At 52.9% G+C, this 18434-nt stretch overlaps 3 protein-coding genes and 2 pseudogenes across 3 annotated transcripts; 3 read left to right on the top strand and 2 right to left on the bottom strand.

The window, feature by feature from the left end:
• Positions 1-1747: 1747 nt before the first annotated feature.
• On the top strand, positions 1748-2581 carry SAPIO_CDS1166 (annotated as a pseudogene; the record flags this gene model as incomplete).
• Positions 2582-4564: 1983 nt separating this feature from the next.
• On the top strand, positions 4565-6139 carry SAPIO_CDS1165 (uncharacterized protein; the record flags this gene model as incomplete). Its single annotated transcript, XM_016784508.1, has 3 exons — positions 4565-5350; positions 5647-5858; positions 5941-6139. The coding sequence occupies 3 exons, from the start codon at positions 4565-4567 to the stop codon at positions 6137-6139; spliced, it is 1197 nt and encodes a 398-aa protein (XP_016646063.1).
• Positions 6140-6615: 476 nt separating this feature from the next.
• Positions 6616-10677, bottom strand: SAPIO_CDS1164 (uncharacterized protein; the record flags this gene model as incomplete). Its single annotated transcript, XM_016784507.1, has 3 exons — positions 6616-7180; positions 7293-7613; positions 7739-10677. 3 exons carry the CDS (start codon positions 10675-10677, stop codon positions 6616-6618), a joined length of 3825 nt encoding a protein of 1274 aa, XP_016646062.1.
• A 2170-nt stretch (positions 10678-12847) lies between these two features.
• On the top strand, positions 12848-14485 carry SAPIO_CDS1163 (annotated as a pseudogene; the record flags this gene model as incomplete).
• Positions 14486-14781: 296 nt separating this feature from the next.
• On the bottom strand, positions 14782-15552 carry SAPIO_CDS1162 (uncharacterized protein; the record flags this gene model as incomplete). The annotated part of the gene is made up of 2 exons (XM_016784506.1): positions 14782-15145; positions 15260-15552. The coding sequence occupies 2 exons, from the start codon at positions 15550-15552 to the stop codon at positions 14782-14784; spliced, it is 657 nt and encodes a 218-aa protein (XP_016646061.1).
• Between the last annotated feature and the right edge of the window lie 2882 nt (positions 15553-18434).

The following is an 18434-nucleotide window of genomic DNA, read 5'->3' as shown; positions in this document are numbered from 1 at the left end:
GGGTGGTTTGACCGTCTGACGCTCTCCGTGTGCTGTTCTGCAACCTGCGTACCTCATGTCGCCACTTTGTTTCCTGTGACCTCGGAATGCGAAAGACCTAAGCCGTGTTGCTAGTCAAACTCGGGACGTATCGCAGCTCGACGGACTTTATTGCAGGCTTGCTAGGTCCAGCACCTCCACAGCCGATTTGTGAGTATGCCGTGGGCCATTCGTTGTAGACCATCGATTTCAGTAGCTTTGCAGTGTGTTTCAAGATTCGTCAAACCATTTTGAGAAGACGGCATGTCGTGTTTGTTGATGGCGGCTTTCCCACATATGAATGGTCTATTCTGTGTTTGTTCTGTAGGAGTAGACTCACCGAGATAAGGCGGGTGGGAGGAAGAATGACGTTTTCCATCACCGGAAAATGCGCTCTTCCATTCTCCATCCTAGCTGAGGCTTCAGAAGTCGTCGGTGGTAGGATAGCCACTCCCACATCCTAAAACTGTAGGTTGTGTGAAGAGACGGATCATGACAATGGAGCGAGAAGAGCCCCAAATGGGCTAAACCCCACACACAGATCCGATCATCGACGGCCAAGTGGCAGGCACCCGGCATCGATCCTCCACCCCCACGCTTACCGAACTTTTTTCTTGGCTTTCCTTCCACTGTACGTGAAGGAACTGCTGCATGGGCTTTCGGCAGAGGGAACGAACGTGCATTTTGCCTGATTCTGTGAGGCAAATCGATGGAATGGAAGGGAGGAACACGGTGCTGGCGAAGAGAGAAGTACTGTATACTTTGAGAAGTTGAGGATCTGATTTCAGCAATTCGCAGACACCTGAGGCCATCCGGAATTATCCTGAAATGCTTCCATCTCGCTTGAAATAGACTGGAGGTAGCATTATAGCTGCCGGTTTGCTTCTCTTTCGTGAGGGACATCCTCCTGCCACCCCGGCTTTTCTTCCATCCCCGTTAGTTGAGCGAGTGTAGGATCCTGAAGCTAATGTCTACTTTCAAGATCCCAAGGTTGGAAAGCCGTGGGAGAGGTTAAGAATATAGACTTCATATCAGTCTGACACTACAAGGATTGTCAACAGGGTCACCTATCTCTTTCGGTTTCCAGGCCGGAAGTCCATGATGCTTGGCCACTGGACTAGAGAAATCTAGAATTAGTGTCTAAATTACTCGACGTGGCAAAGGATTATTCAAAATGCATGTGAAGTCAAAGGACGCTAAAGTCACGAAGGCACAAGAGAAAAAAAAGAAAAGAAAAAAAAAAAAAAAAAAAAAAAAAAAAAAAAAACGCTCGTCTTAGGCGTCAGGCTTGATAACTAGGCGCACATGCTATAGATCTATGTCTTTGGTTAAACAGTACAGGTCACGATCTTAGAAATGCAGAGGCTAAGAACCTCCAGTGAGTGCGAAGTGCGAAAATCATGTGCCAGAGCTCCCAGTTCCGGGGGAACTGGAGGCTTCCTGCCGACCTTAGCTTCAAGAATCTGTTCCAAGCTTTCAATATTGAAAAGGGGACAGCGGTGATGGCCGCCAAATTTAGAATCACGGGGGAGGAATGCCAGGTATAATAGGATACGGGAAAGGAGCAAAGATTATTGGAACGGTGATGGAAACTTCCAAATCCGCAAACCATTTTCTCCTTCACGCCGTTTGGTTGTTGTAAACATATCCGGCAGTTTCTCGCGTCTCAGCAACACCTTTCACGGCCTGAAACTAGAATCCTCAGCCATCTCTCTAGCCCATTCTAGCGATGGACCTCACCCGAACACCCCAACACCTAGGCGAAGCCAGGACCAATGGGATTCCCCACGGGATTCCTAACGGCGTCCCTCATTTCAATCTTCATCCGGCCGAAGCAAGAATCCTGGCCGAACAAGAACACAGCCCTCCGGCTCCAACACCAACTCCCGTCAACGGGGTCCACCATACGCCAGCATTCCGCCGACCTGCTGCCGTGCGTCGCGCGAGATATATCTGCCGGTCCTGCAGCGCTGGCTGGCCATCGGCTCTGCGGAGCTGCCTATTCTGCGGAGGAGAACTGCGTCATTCGTTCTATAACTGGCAACATATGGGACGGTATACGAGCCCCCGAGTGCGCTACTTACACGACGGTAGAAGCCGTTTGGTCAATGGTGGGGAGTATGATAGACTTGAGGTGGTTGATGACGAGTCTAGCGATATGCCCATGCTTCAGCCTCTTGGCTTGAGGAATGGGAGTAGGGGAGGGGAATTCAACAACGACTCCAATGAGGCCAGCCTAGAGAACTTCAGTGACGCCGAAACTCCTGTAGAAGGGGGAGAGTATGATGACCATGATGGCCATGGTCAAGAAGAGGAGGAAGACAACGCCAGGAATCACCAAGAAGCCGTTACAATTACTGTCACCATTACCGTTCCCGATAGTTCAGAGGGGAATCCGCCAGCTCGGCGCCGCGCAGAAGAAGATATGGGAATGGGCGGGTCTTCAGCCGACGTCGACGACGAGGCCAGGACGAGCCAAGATGAGAACATGGAGGACAGAGATAGGAATCTGAACGGTAACATTCAAAGTAATGGATTTAGACTCGGGTTCAGGAGGAACTAGTGATGAACCCTATCCCGTCGGACATTACCGTGAAGTGTGGTTACATTGAAGCATGAGAGCTTCTCGGGAACAGCGGCAGGGCGCCAAGGGCATGACAAGGCGTTGGAGAGAGAGTAATTAAGACAACATTGAAGGCTTCATGAAAGTATTACTGCGAAGGGGTTAGATGCCATTGTTTCGTCCAGTCTTGGTTAGAGAGAATACTAACCTGGGACTGAAGCGTGTCAGAATCGACGGAGAGATCGAGACCAGCCGTGTTTGGGAAGGTATCAATGGCCTACTAGGTTACATTTCGTCTCTCGCTTACTTCGTTCTAACCCATCATTTGATCAAAGAATCGTGGATCTCTACTTCGTACACGAAGTACGAAGTAGTGTAATACGGTAGCGTCTGATGCTCCCCTTCGCTGCAGGGGTCAAGTGCCGAGATATTTGTTTTTTTGAAGCGCTTGTTCAAAGAAGTAGTGCAGTCTCTTGCAGCGAAGATTATCATTACCTCTTTCCGCATTTGGCCGAACGATGGGGTGCTTGAGCACCGGGATAATTCAATGCTACTTCGTACGTCTCATCTCGTGTGGGTATCAGGACGAAAGTCTCAGCAGAGTCGTGCCCAAACTGAATATCTTCAAACAGCATCCATCGAGTTGCAGTCGGTTCGGGGTCGCCTTGGGATCCACGTCGCAAACCGCTCGAGCTTGCACTTGAACGAAGTACTTTGTGCCTTGTGCTTCGGGTCGGTAGATCTGCACATAACGATAAGGTCACGTGGATTTGCTAGGCGGGATTTGGGGTTCATCTAGCCTTGTCATCTGACAGCAGCTTAATCGGGCCGGGAACAGCTGCATTGCCGTTCCTACGCGGGGACGTGCGCCCTCCTGCCTCCCATGCTGCAGTCGGACCCGCCTCGCTTACGAGCGTCGTTCTTACTGGCTCGTAGCGGTCTAGAAGGGGAAATGTGGCGGGTTATGATCTTCGTGGAAGCCTGGAACCAGTGGAAACGGCAACGGCTGGGGGAATTTCCTGGCAAGGGAACCAGCCGGTGGAACAGTGGAGCGGTGGAGCTGGCTCAACTTGGGCAGTGGAATGGTGGGGTCTGCCCAGCCAGCGCAGACCAGCCCATGCCAGACGTTACTTTTTGCCTTTGCCTGAAGATCAAGCTTGAAGCACACTTCTCAAGGACTCCTGCACTCGAAAAGCCCTGCAGAGTTGAGAGAGAAGGTGCACCCCAGACTCTTCAAACTCTCTAGTCTCCAACTCTCCGCCCCCCGCCTTTGTTTATTTTACTTCCAACTTCCAATCGAATCCATCATGATTATCATCAAGACAGAACAAGTCCATCTGTGATTTCTTTCTCCTCCCGAAATCTCAAAACCTCGACTTCTCTCCACACCCACTACAACGAGCCATGCCACCCTCTGGCCCTCGCGCATCGGACTGGATTGTCTTGGCCCAGTCTCCTGCCCGCCACTCGGTCTAATCAAACCTGCCTCTTTTTCCAAGCTCGTTCGGTTCGACAGAGCCACCGCCCTCCCTTGCTCGTCGTTAGCAGCAGGCGTTTACCAGGATTCCAAATCGATCTTAATTCTCTCCCGCACCCCACCTACCAAATTCGACTTGAACTCGTTCTCACCTCAGCCTAGCGTCTTTTAACCTGAACTTTCGTCAGTCCAGCTCGGCCTGTCCCTCACACACCCCGACGGGAAATGGTGGGCAAGGCCCGCTGAATGTTGGAGCGTCATACCTGGAAGAAACGTCCATTTTTTAAGCTTGTGTCTGTTCATTCTTCATCGCCTAGAAGGGACGACTTTGAGTTTCCCTTTTCTTCTATCCCTGCATCTTCATCGACTATTCTTGTTGGTGCAGTGTTCTCCCACCCACCCATCCAGGTCCTTCTGTTCTTCCTGGACCTGGCCTGGCGCCTTTCTCTTTCATTTTAACGGTTCCATCCTCATGCTTTCTTAAAGCCTCCATACGCACATAAACTATGCCGTCCGATCTAGCCCTGCGGCCGGCGCGGGAGCGACTAGCTGCCCTTTTCCAGTCAGTGCTGGGCTCCTTCCGCCGCGGCAACCACGAGGGCTCTGACGACGACGACGATGACGAGGAGGAGGATGACGATGTCATTGATGCAGCTGCGGAGGATTCGAGTGACGATGATGAAATTGGTGAAGACGACGACGATGATATCACCTCCGTCTCCTCTTCATCCCTATCGTCCTCTAGTGAGGAGTCGTTATCCGTGCCCGTTCTGCCAGATCCACCGCGTAGGACGCACTCTGGCGGTGCCCGGCGACGGTCGCGACGTACAAAATCCAAGTTACTACCGGCCTTACCCTCGTTTGCCAACTCCGGATTACAAAAATACGGACCCAGACTCGGTCTTCACCCGAACACCAGGAATGCGACCGGCACCGCACAAGGAAGACCCGCCACGCTCAACATCACCGACCTCCCCACCGAGCTCCAAGTCCTCATCATTAGCGAGCTCGACTTCGCCGACATCCAACAACTCCGCCTCGCCAACCACTTCTACCACTCTCTCATCACCAAGTCCCTCCTCAAGGACATCTACGGCGCCACCCTCGAGGGCGTTATCCTTTCCCACTGCCACCTCTGCCTGCGCCGCGACCCGGCTCGAAACGCCCTCCTCTACGCCGACATTACCCACCCCAAGTATCCCTTTTGCAGCCGCTGCGTCGACTGCGCCGTGCGCCGCAACGAGCTAGTCCCCGGCTGTCGCGTTTCCATGGGTAATTTTAGGAGCGCCTGGGTTTGTCGATGGTGCGGGTATCCCGTGCTGGTGTCCTCGGCGTGGAATCATCCGCATTTCCATAAGCGGTGTTATTCGTGGTATGGAACCACGCTGCTAGCTTACCTTGTGCTGGGGTGGATCCAGTTTTGTATCGTGTTTGTGGGGTTTGCGTTGTGTTTTAGGTATTTCCGGAGTGATAAACTCGTGCTCATCCCATCTATTGTGAGTTCCGCCACCAAACCTTGGCTTCCTCCGAGCTCCCCCGTTTCCTTGCGCGGTTCTCTTTGAGCTCTCGCTAATTGCGATCCGTCTAGATCTCCGTCGTCATATCGGGCATACCTCTCATCATCATTAACCTCCGACGGCCCATGACAGACCGAACATATGGCTGGTCTCTCATGCTCGAATTCTTCCTCCTCAGTCTCTGGATCCTGCCAACCTACGCGATAGGCAGAATCGTCGCCTCTCCAGGCTTTACCATGACCAAAGCAACCATCGCGACCCTCATCTTCTGCGCCCTTAACCTGTACGTGTTGCCTAACAGATCCCCCCCCCTTTCTAGCTCGCTCCTCCATGTCCATAACCGCTAACGCCCGTCGTGTTTCAAGCATCTTCCGCCTCTTCAACACCCTCGGCAACCTCATCCTCCTCTCCGAATTCAAATTCTGGCGCCGCAAGAAACCAGACCTGCCCCTCCCCCACCGCCTCTTCAACTTCTTCGTCGTCGCCCTCGTCTTCTGGACCTACCCCCGCGCCGTCGAGCAGTCGTATCCACCCTTGCGGCCCCGGTCGTCCGGTTCGAAGTAGGATTTCGTTACGTTGGCTACTCTCCGTGGGGTGCCCAGAGGGTGGGGGTGGACTTGGTGAGGGGGCGGGGAAGAAAGGGAAATGTGATTGATGCGTTTATGTATTGTAATGTATTTTATGGAAATTTTGGGAAAAAAAGGGAAAATATGGAGACGGATAAAGAAATGGGGGAAATTAAGGATCTCTCGAGGATCCAGGGAATGTCATGATTTCGGATTATATCGGCGTTGTAAAGGGTAGGAATGAACGGAACGGAATAAATGGAATGGACTCAATGAATAGATACCAGGGATCGGGAGTCCTTTCATCCCTTATTTCAGTCAAGGGGTAAACTCGTTCGCTCAAGTTCATTATTATCAAACTCACTTTGGAAGTAGAAACCGACGACTACATGCATCCCCAGCCAACTTCCAGTTCACCAGAGCCAAAAAAAAAAAAACCTTGTAGACAAGAAAGAAGACACACATCAAAACACCTTACCTCCGCCGCCCCCTCACCCCAGTATACCCACCACCACCGCCACCCTCCCTCAGCATCTGCCTCCTCGCCGCTTCCTCCGCATCAAACCGATACCGATCCAACTCCCTCAAAAGCGTCGCAGCACTCACCACCAAAAAACTCTTCATCTGCTCCCCGCCCCTCCTCCCCCTCCTCCCCCTCCTCTCTGGCCCGCCGATGGCATGCGACTTCTCGCACGCCACGCGCACGCACGCGAGGCAGAGCTCTATGGCCCGCAGACGAGCGGCCATCTTGTCGGCCGACGTCGTCGCCGCGCCGTTGAGGGTGCTGCTGTTCGAGACGCTGGCGGTGTCGTCGTCGGCTTGGGCGGCGAGGCCTACGCCGCCGCTGCGGAGCTCGCCGACGAACCAGGTTAGGACCTCGCTGATCTTTTCGCGGATCTTGATGGAGCATTCGCGCTGGCGGCGGGTGGGCTTGCAGGATCTGTGGAAGACTGTGCCGCAGAAGACCTCGAGCTCGGAGAGACCCGAGGTGGTGTTTGGGTTGTGTATGTTCTGCAGGTCCCTAACAATCGTTTCGTATCTGAGAGTTGACGCTAAATGTTAACAAAAAGGGCCTCTCTGAAAATGAAAGAAGGAGAATGGGGGATAGAGGCAAAAAAAAAAAAAAAAAAAAAAAAAAAAAAAAGGCTTACCCTTCCTTGAGCGTTAGAGCCATTTCTACCTGGCTTTCCCAATTGATCGCAAAGTACAGCCTGAGATCGCGAAGCTCCTTGTCTACAACGCCGAGGAGCTGGTCCCATATAGACGGACCATCTGCCGACGCAGACCTTTGTATGCTAGACCACACCTTCTTCTCATCCACCTCCCTATACAGCTTACCCAGGATCTTTTCCGACTTGTAGTACTGGTAATTCGGGGCGGCGTCTTCCTCGTCTTCCTTGGAGTTGGCAGGATCGTCCATGAATTCAATTGTTCCGAGGTCATAAACTTTGGTTAGAGGGGCTGGCGAAAGGCTGAAGAGGGGGGCCAGCGCAATGCGCTAGTCGTTAGCTAGATGCTCCAAAGAACAAGGTGAGTCCGATAGCAAGGGAAGAGAGGAGTAAGAAAACCAAATCTCGGAATACACTGGCGGACTTACAAATCTGGCCGGAATCTCGGTTTGAAGTTCGGCATGAGGGCAACGTCAACGGGGACTCCCGTCTTAGAAAAGTCCACCGCGTTCGAGTGCAATTCCGCGAGCTTGATGCAGTCCGAGTCCAGGGTCCCCTCAGGCTTCTTATCAGCGATAATCTGGTGCCGATTCGCAATGATACCAAGCTGATCCGTCTTCATGAAATTGACAAAGAAATTGGCCATGTGCGACTTTTCAACTGGTTGGTCAAGGCCCTTCGCCATCACGCGAGGGTAATCGGCTGGCTCAAAGAGCCGCTCTATCTTCAAGTCCGGATCCCATATGATGTTGTATTTGTCGCCGTCCAGGTCTCCACCGCTCAGCTTGCTGGGGAGGTCCCGAATTCCCTTCTGGCTGAACACTATGCAGTTCCTCAATGCTCTAAGCGCATGACCCGAGGGTGGAGTCTTCTGATAGGCTATTTGAATATCCCCAGGATGCAGCGCCGGCGACCTGGTCACAGTAACCGGGCCGTCCCTTATCGAATGGTCAATCGGGACCTCTATCCCCTGGTACGTCTTCTCAAAGGTGACGTAGACCTCGTCCGCCTCAAGATATCCCGTCTCGTCCATGACGCCGAAGAGAGTCACGCCTTTTCTAACGGGAATCCGGGCCTTGTGCTTCAGCAGCCGCAGTTCTCTGAGTATGACGGACTCTACCAAAGACCGGATGAAGGGGTCCTGGCGGTAGTCAATCTTGCGCTTGTTCAGCCGCTTGATGAACTTCGGTAGGTCTGCTTCCGTGCCGACATCGTGACAGTGAAGGAATGCCGCTGTGCTCTCGGCAGTCTTCGTCACGGCCTTCAACCGGTCAAGTTCCGTCTTCTGGAGGCGGAGAAACCAGCTCTCGTCGACTCCTAGATCCTCGAGGATTTTAATGATTTGCAGGTTCAGGAGGAATCGGTGTGGTCTAGACGACATGTCGCAGATTTCGAGGTCTGCGCTGTCGGGACTCGGAAACTTCTCCATCGTTTCCTTTCGGATGCAAAACTGCTTCCCGGGTAGTCGGGTGTCAAGCGAAAGCATGCCCTTAGCCCCGGCCCACCTGATCTGGAAGCACGTAGCTCTATTGCTGCTCTTAGGCAACACGCCCCAGATAGATAGCGCGGCAGCGCGGGAGATGGTCCCTACACCGTCGCTAAAGATTCGCTTGCCGTCGGGAGACTTGACGTCGGCAATGTAGGACTGCGTTATGCCATGATCGGGTAGGTGAATCGAGAAAGGTGTTTCGCTGAATGCCTGGCCAATCCTTGCGGCGCAACGCGCGGGGATACGAATGTGTTCAAAATCTCCCAGATCCTTTATGATGCTAATGTAGGTCTGGAATTTGTGATCTTTGTCGAAGAAGGACGCCGAGAACCACGCAGAGTGGGACCGTAGAGAGGAGTGGGAAAATCCCAAGAAACCATACACTCGACCAGCGATTTGAATTCCAGTGCGGAAGACGTTTTCAAACCGCTTCAAAATCATGTCGTTGGACACATTTGGATTGAAGAAGAGGTCTTCTTCGTCCTCCTCGCTAAACTGGACTCGCAAGAAATTGTCCGTGAAATCGGGGAACTTGCGAAGGATTCGATTGTTCGTCTCGAGGTCAGGACCTTGCAGAATAATACGCGTCGGCGTCACGACAGCTTTGAACACCCACGACTGGCGCGCCGAGCGTTCCTTTTCTAATCTGGAAAAAAAAGGAGAGTGGCTTCGCCCACTAGTTTCGATCCCCACAAGATCGTCTAAAATATATCTAGAGGTGAGTCGGTCGAGATCCATATCCGGGGACGGGTACGGGATTTTCTGGAAGAGTTGTTTGAAAGACTTGACGGAGAAGGGCGGAGGTAAGCGTCTTCGTTTGGCGTCAGTGAAGGAGGCTTCCATATAATCCAGAATCTCGATCCCAACCTTCGGAGTCACGTAGATGTTCCTGACAAGTGCTTGGACCTGGAAGAGGATGTCGAACGGGACAGCATTGACGGCCTGGATTTCATTCGTTCTACGAGTGAAGGCTTGGAAAGCGGAAGGGAAATCGGTACTGCCAGGCATTGGTGCGAGCTGCCGGAACGAGAATCGAGAGCAAGCTACGACGTCTATGTGCTCGACTGCAGACATGTGATGGTCAAACACATTGTAATTTTGCCAGAAGGTGAGGCGATAGACGAGGCAGTGCGCGACGTACTTAGAGTGCTCGTCGCAACCGTGGAGATGTGTGGTCCTCATCCGATCCGGGACCCTTGAGGCATTGTTCCATCCAAATGCCTCAAGATCCAATTTTCCCATCGATCGATCGATTTGGTTGCCTGGGGCGAAGAACCTTGGGGTCGCGGTCAGGATTAAGGTGATTTGAGGGCTGATTTTATCGATAACCATCTCCGACACGCTTTCGTAGGGGATATCCACACGGGAACCGTTGTTGTACTTAAGAATGAGCGTCCTCTTTGCAAACTTGGCGGTACATGAACTAATGCTGAGATTGCACGAGAGAGTACACTGCGGGACGAATACGAGATCATCTCCGTCGGGGTCGATTGTGAGATGGCCGCAGTCTATGGACCGCATATTGTCCAGAACTGGTGCATGATTGGAGACGGGCTTGGCTACGGTGGTAGCTCTTTGTTCCATGTGGTATCGGAGATGTTGAATTGCCAACTTATCAGGGGTCCTCTTGCCCTTGGAAGCGTAAACGGGACGGTTGAAAATGCGCAGCCTCGCCTTGTGAGGCTTAACGGCGCCATGGGCTTGCAAGAACTTGTTGGCGTCCGAGACGTGGAGAAATGTGGCAAAGCCGAAGTCCTTGCGTCCGTGAACTTGACAAGACCAATCGACGATTCCCAAGACGTTCATGAACCCCTGGAGGCCGTTCTGAAAACTGGCTTGGGACAAGCCCTGCGGCAGTCCCTGGAAGTAGACTTCCATTGATGCGTGGTGGCTCAGGGGAGCCGTGGATCAGTATTTATTGTCACTATTTTACTCGAAAGGATATCCGAATAGAGGGTGATTTTGTCGACTGCACTCATCAAGCTGTGGGCTCTAAGTCTAGTGTAGATAGAAAATACGCGGAAGAAAGAGTGACGAGGGTGTCTAGAGTCGGGCGTAGGGAGAGCATGAACCCAGCAACAACTCGGCGTGTGCAACGAAGAGGGGAGAAAACGAGAGAGGGGAGCCTCGGAGTAGCCAGGGTGAATGGGGATTTAAAAAGCAAGAGGTGAGCATGGCATTTCGAAGGAGCGTAGGCATCCAGGCTGAGACGGTGGGCATCCGAATCGACGAGTGCAGGTGGTCGAGGGTGGAATGGTGTATGGCGAATGGCAAGTGGCGGACGAAGCTGTGTAACCCAGCCAGCAAACAGAATGAGTAAGGATCAAATCAGAAGCGGGAGGGGCCCTGCCGGGCCTCTCAGGTCTGGACTCGTGATGGGAGAGATTCGAATGGTTGGAGAGTTGATAACAAGGTCGTCTCGGTGGGCGGCACGTATCCGCAGGTCTAGGCGAGGACTCGGAAAGCTATGAACATATCGACACGACCTTTGTTGACGCAAGAAGCCAAAATGGATGCTTGCAGATAACAGCCCCAGCTGATTTCAATGCTCTGGCGAGAGCAGGCTCAAGACACCCGGAACAAGTCTTGGGTGAGGGGCAGTCTCCCGGCGGTTTTGGCGATGTGGAATCGCGCCTCAACCACGAGCCGAGAGAAGCAAGAAACAAGAAAAAGGAGTGAATCGAAGTTTGGAATTCGATAGCTCGCTCTCTTCACTCCGCCAGGCTCTCGACAAGCTTGTCTAGTTTCTCCGATTGTCGTGCAGCGCACTTGCTTGTCAGTTTGCTCGTTCCTTCCAAGCTTCCAAGTAACTTTTGGGAGACGAATTTGATAGGTCAGTTCTTAGTGGGGGCTCCACGAGTACCTGGTACAACTGGAGCGTGAATGATCAGTAGTGGGGCCTCTGTGTCCCAGGCTTCCCAGAGCGCTGCGGCACATCAACGATCCAGATCATCTTGGAGAACTGGCAAAGAAGAGACGCTTCGTAGAGAGTAACTGATACTTACATGTGGCCCCGAGCTAAAAGTGTATACTTGATGTCGCAGATCAATACGAAGTAGCAACATCAAATGAAGCCAAACACGTCGAATTGGGGGCCATGCTTCGCAGGAAGCAAACAATTGAATCGGCAAGAGATCAATGGGTTCATATTATTGACGCCTTCTGAGGTAAATGACAGAGAGAGAGCACTGGCCTTCAAGTGTGGAAGGGCTTGAGGTGGAGAGTCACACGTTGGCTTTGCGACTTTGCGAGTTTTCCCGAATTTCATATCAAGATCACAAAAATGTACTAATACTTCCGCTGTCATCAAGCTCGAGAAGTCACCTGGCGACCAACTGGCGCTGCCGCAGGCCAACCTTGACCACTGAAATGCTGCTAAGCCTCAGGTCAAGGCTTAAGACAATTTAACTCTGTCGCCATGCTTCCTTCCTTGTCCTCTCCCCCCCACCTCCTCCGCACCTCCTGCCTTTGGCCACCCGTTTGTCAGTCTGCCCTGCCGAACTCGATGCCGAGACCGTGCATTTCGGCAGTCGCTAGGCCGGTGGGACCTTCCCTGCCTTTTCCTACTTAGATATTCTGATCAGTGTCGAGGGCTTCAAATTGTTCTGGTAAATCGAGGGAATTCTGACGATTCTTCTGCTATTAAACCCTCGTCAAGCTCCATTTCAGTAGACCCATCCAAGTTCGAGTTGCATGAGTTCCTCTAGATCAACCGATGCTACGAAGTATTAAATACAGCTTTCGCCATCTCTGAATCTCAGTTCAGCTTATTCTCTTGTTGTTCGTCTTGGCCTCCCCCACTTAGTAGCCGGTGCCCCTCATTCCCACACATTGATCTTGACATCACATCGCGGCTTTTCCGCGTGTCCATATTTATTGCTATCCCCCGCCTTAGAGCTGGGAATTTAATAATCTCTAGCCCGCCTCATCTTTAAGCACTCTCATCTTCTGTGATCTTTCTTCTTTCTTATTTTCTTTTCTTCCTCTTCTTCTTCTTCTTCTCTCTCCCTTGTGTTCTTCTCAGCATCATCGTAAACCGCTGTCCAACATGACAACGCCCGGCCTTCTCATCGTGTTTATGCGCCCAAAGGAGGGTCTCTCCCTCGACCAGTTCCACGACTGGTATAACAACGAGCATGGCCCCAACCGCCTCCGACTACCCCACATCTTCACCAACGGCCTCCGTTACCGAGCCACCGACGCCCAGGACCCCCCTTACGTCGCCCTCTACGACGTGACTGACATGTCCCACCTCCTCACCCCCATTTACACCAGCCTTCGCGAGAACCGCACGCCGCGCGAGGCCGCCACCATCGGACAAGTCCAGGTTGATAGGCGATTTTATGATCTCGTTCTAACCAAGGAGTCCCCCTCTTTCAAGCCCATCGAGTCGCTTTCCGAAGCCGAGGCCGAGGGAGCTGTTCAGGTTATCGTCGAGACGACGTTGAAGGCCGTCGAGGGTGCCGAGGACGCTTATCGCAAGTGGTTTGAGGAAGAACACATCGACATGCTTTCTCGCGTCCCTGGCTGGCTGCGCACGCGGTGGTTCAGGACGTCAAGTATCGAGGATGTTGGGAAAGTAACGTATCTCGCCATTCACGATTACACGAAGCAAAACGGTCTCGGCGGGCCTGAGCACAAGGCGTCTACGTCTACGACTTGGCGAACCGAGGTCATGTCCAAGTATGTGGAGGCGGCGAGCCGGAGGACGTTTTCTCTATTTTACGTGTTCGGCTCGGGATCTAGGGATTTGTCTTCCCTGTCGAGATTGCCCGCGGACAAGGGCGAATTCGTGTCCTCCGGGTCCCGCGAAACTGCGACTATTACTACGACCATAACGACCCCCGGGCCCAATGCCGTGATCGAGTCCTACGTACCCACTCCAGATGCGCTGACGATTCCTTACCGACTGGAGGGTAACCCATCCCCCGACGCCCCAGTCGTTGCATTTTGCAATTCCCTCCTCACCTCTCTGCACATGTGGGATCCCTTCGTTGAAATCCTCAAGGCCCAACGTCCCGACCTGCGCATCCTACGCTACGATGCCCGCGGCCGCCACGACGTCCCCCACCCGCCCGTGCCCGCGACGCTCGAGATGCTGGCCGGGGATCTCAAGACCCTCCTCGATGGTCTGAGGATAGAAAAGCTCCACACTCTCATCGGAGTTTCCATGGGCGGCGCAACGACGACGCGGTTCGCCATCGACTATCCCGAGCGTGTTTCCAAGATTATTGCCTGTGATTTCAACGCTACGTCTAGCCCCGCTAACACGGTCGCTTGGAAGGAACGCACGGCCGTGGCTGAGGAGAACGGCGGGCAGGGCATCGACAACCTCGCGCCCGTCACTGTCTCGCGGTGGTTCCACCCCAATACCGTGGAGAACAAGAAGGACGTCACTGAATGGATGACCAAGATCGTCGCGACTAACAGCGTCGAGGGCTTCAAGTACAGCTGTCAGGCCCTGTGGGATTACGACTTGAAGCCCCTTATGCCCGGTTGCAAAGTCCCTGCTATCTTTGTGGCCGGCGAGGCGGATGCCAAGGGGGCCTTGGTGAAGGCGATGGATGGATTTAAGGACAAGATGGGTCCATCTGGGACGGAGCTGAGACTTGTTCCGGAGACTGGTCATTTGCCAATGTCTGAGGCACCCGAGGCATTCTGGAAGGTCATCCAGGACTACTTGTAAGAAGGAAAAAAAGGGCTAGACAAAAGAAAAGAAAAATGCATAGTCTTCACAGCAATTCCGGCGCTTTTTCATCTGTGAAAGTCTTCCAACGCGTATGTACATAGCAACTGTCGCGGGTCCATATAGCGATTGGTACCAAACCACGCTCAACGAGGAAACGGGGGAAAATGTACATGAACATGAACTTAGACTACTCCTTCTTCCGTTCTTCAGCTCACTTCAATGACGCAATCTTCATCGTGGGATCACCACACCTCCCCTCTTTCTGTCCTCTCCTCTATAATTTCAACACTACCTCAAGGAGTAGGAGCAGCAGCAGCAGCCGACGAGGAACTAGCAGGCGCCTCATCCCCACCCGCCGTCCCACCCGAAACGATCGCCTCGAAATCCTTAACCTTGGCAGCCGTGAGGTCGAAATTCTCGGCGCCCTTGCCCTGGTTGTGGAAGGCGATGTTGGACGTGTTGCTGGAAGGGTTGGCGACTGCGTTGGGGGCGAAGGCCCAGGCGAGGACGACGTCGCCGCTGGGGTCGAGACCTCCGCCGTTCCATTGGCTGCAGCCTTTGCAGAGGGTGTCGAGGACCCAGTGGGTTGTGTTTACGGTTGTACCGGGGCGGACGGTGTATTCGGCGCCGGCGTAGGGGGTGGGGGCTTGGTAGCCGCTGGAGAGAGCAGGCGTTAATTGGATGCCGGTAATAGGATGTTTTGTCTCTCGTATGTGTTGCGTGCGTGTCCGTGGGGGGTTCATATGGAGATGAGGGAGGGATTATACATACCCGGCAACCCTGGAAGATACGGTCACAGTATCACCGTTGGGATAGGCGACAGTGAGAGGATTGTTCAGCATACTTCCTCCCCAGGCGAGGCCGGCCCATCCCACGGCCTTAGGAGCGACGATCTGGAGAGCGACATCGAAGGGGGCGGCGGTGACATCGGGGATGGCGACTCTGTAGACGATACCATTGGAGCTGGAGAAATCCTTGTAAGTGAGGCCGGCGTCCTGTCGCGGAGACGGGGCCGCGACGGCAAGGGCGGCGAGGGTGAGAGTCGTGAGGGAAAGGAGACCCATTGTGGAGGTGTTGGGTATTTTTGCAGGCGTGATGAGAGGAGAGAAGGTCTATTCAGGAGCTTAGTGGGAATAGGGGAATAGAGAATCGAGCATCAGGTGCCAGAAAGTCCATCATCCGTGAATGGAGACGGCGGAAGTCTCCATCCTTATGTATGGCACAGAGCGAAACCCCCCAGTCTCGGTATTCCTCTTAGCAACCCCTCTCAATATCCGTTCGTGGACTCTATACCATCTTACGTTGCCCCCATCCGTATCATTATATTCTCCCTCCCTTCGCGGTCGCTGTCTAGCCAGCACGAGGCGGTTTAGCCGGACCAACTCCTTGGATGACATATCGTGCTCTGAGGTATCGTCGTTGTTTTTTCTGGAACCAGGTACGCACGTCGACGCTGGGTCTTGGCTTGGAAAGAAAAGTACCCAATGTCCAATCTCGAAATTTGTCATTGTTTGTTGATTAGATTTGGAGGCACGTCGATTGGTCCTTCCAAGAAATGAATAAACGGCATCTGAATGTTCAGGCGGATGTGGACGAGGGGGACAGATGAAGTTTATATTGATGTTTTATATATAATATTGCTCAAGGTCTTGGTCGGAGGAAATTGGGGAGGGGCAAGGAGGAGACAGAGAACTGTGTGCATGACGAGTGTATTAGTTGAGTAGAGCAGTCAAGGGGTAGATAATATCGCCGGGAGAGAGTGATGACGTTTTATTAAGCTTGGTTTACGCCCGTGGCTAGTGTGAGAGTATATGCGAGTATGCAAGGGGAGTGGTGACTGCAGAGCAGCGTGTGGAGGTGAGGAAGTGTCGAGGGATGGGATGATGGTGTCGGGATGATGTCGGCACTGGACCGGGGAGATCAAATGTCTACGGGAGTGTGTTTCGGAGTTTTGCAAATGGCGTGGCCATGGGGCAGAGCCCATTCTCTAGACGAGGTGGGGATAGAGAGAGGAGGAATGAGACCTGCCATGGATGGTATTAGGCACGTTCATGGCGATGTTAGAACCGACAGAGCGTCAGTGCATGGAAGTGCCCATTCGCCGCTTGTCTTTCTCTTCCACGGAAGACCGAAGCGGTTAAAACTGAGAGCTATTCATAGAGTATACTACGCCGATGTAATATTTACGGAGAAGACAGACGGCCGGTCTGCTGCTGTCAGTAGTAGATGACATTTCTCGCTGGCAACCACACATTCTAACGTGGACTCTGTCCCTGTCTCCGAATTCATAGAACGAGCGCGCAAGAGAGGGGACCAGAAAGAGAGAGGGGATATGGAAAGCGCAAACCTACAAGGCTTACGCACACCCTCGTCCCAGATGGTGCCAGCAACCGTTGATTGGCGATCCCGTTTTGTTTTCGGCCTTCGGGAGCAACTCCTCAGAGAAACCACCCAAGGTAACGCCCCGACGATTGGGCAAAAAGCACGCTCTTCAATCTGTCAAGGGCGGCACAATCTCTCGGAGCGGAGCCATCAAAAAGCTTAATACATGTCGTCTTCGTCTTCCCGCATCATGAGAGCGCTTGAGCCCCCAGCACCCTTGTGTTATGCCTTGTAGATTGGAGGGGATGGGGGAGGGGTATGAAATCTAAGCCAATCGCAAAGAGGGCTTTATAAATCCAAAGCACGAAAGGACCGGTTACCAAAAACGGTTCGGGGTTAAAACGTTTTAAAGAAGAGAACGATGGGGAAGAGTGCCTGTCCTGGATATTTGGGGCAAGGGAAGGGCGGGTCTTCGGTTCCGGCAACAGCCTGTTTGGGGTTTGACAGGATGGGGAACATGCCGGGGAGGGTTTCCTCGATTGGCGAATGAGACAGAGTAAAAATCTCGGGGTGACTTGGGAGCGTTCTTCGATATTCTCTGGATTCGGAGGAGCTCCAGGCAAGATACATGGGTTCCTGAAAAGGCCATGCCCAGGCTCAGATAGACGTAGACATGCCCGCCATTCGGATCGATTGATTCATGTCTTTGTCATGGAACCCATAATAGTAACACGATGGAGGGTTTAATTATTTGATCAAGTAAAAAGAAATTCCCAACTATCAATTCTACAATAGCAGAAGAATAAGAAAGAGGTTATAGGTTAAGTCCAAAATCAAAGCCCATCACCAAAAATAAATGACTAGGTCCAACCAGGATTCGAACCTGGGCTTACGGAATTCTCTGCATTGCATCAGAATCCGACGTCCTAACCAACTAGACCATTGGACCTTGGAATGCGACTAGGCTAGCAGCACCTATATTCGTTTCGCACTCCGCACAACTGAACAACAAATTAGTTTAATTCCAAGACCAATGATTCTTTTTGGTGAGTGCTGAATCGTGCTATTTTCTGAACCCTGAGACACTTTTGGATCCTCTCGGGCGCGTCCATGCCTTGATTTACAGAGCAAGCCCTGCACCGCTAAGAGGACACTGAGGGCTGTGCTGATAAGCGGACGACGGGCATGGGAATAGGGACGTGGCCTGACTATGGGCGGCCAAGGAACTCTCCCCTGCCTGTATTTTCGAGCGTGTTAACCGCCAGGGGTGCGAAGCGCGGGCGGCTGCATGAGCTGCGACAAACGGGGCCCCTTCCACGATTCGCCCACACTCCTGCATGCCTTCAAGTACTCGCATGTAGTATGCATCCTCAGAGCCTTGCCCGTTATCCTGGGTAGCGGAACGACAGAATTCCCACGTTCTGCGGCCAAGAAGGGGAACTGCTTGAAATCCAGGAGAGTTTCGATTTCGATTCATCTCGACTAGGCTGTAAGAGCCTCCTCCTTACGGGTATCGGGGGCTCTGGAAAGGCGCAGCTTGCGCTCTGGCATGAGGATCGATGCGCGAACTGTGGACCCTGCCAATCGATCTTTCACAGAAGCGTCAGCCAGGATGTCTGCGGAT

This window comes from Scedosporium apiospermum, assembly GCF_000732125.1.
Source record: "Scedosporium apiospermum strain IHEM 14462 chromosome Unknown SEQ_SAPIO_0044, whole genome shotgun sequence".
In the NCBI taxonomy this organism is placed as follows: Eukaryota; Fungi; Ascomycota; class Sordariomycetes; order Microascales; family Microascaceae; genus Scedosporium; species Scedosporium apiospermum.
This window is presented reverse-complemented; position numbering and strand designations above follow the sequence as displayed.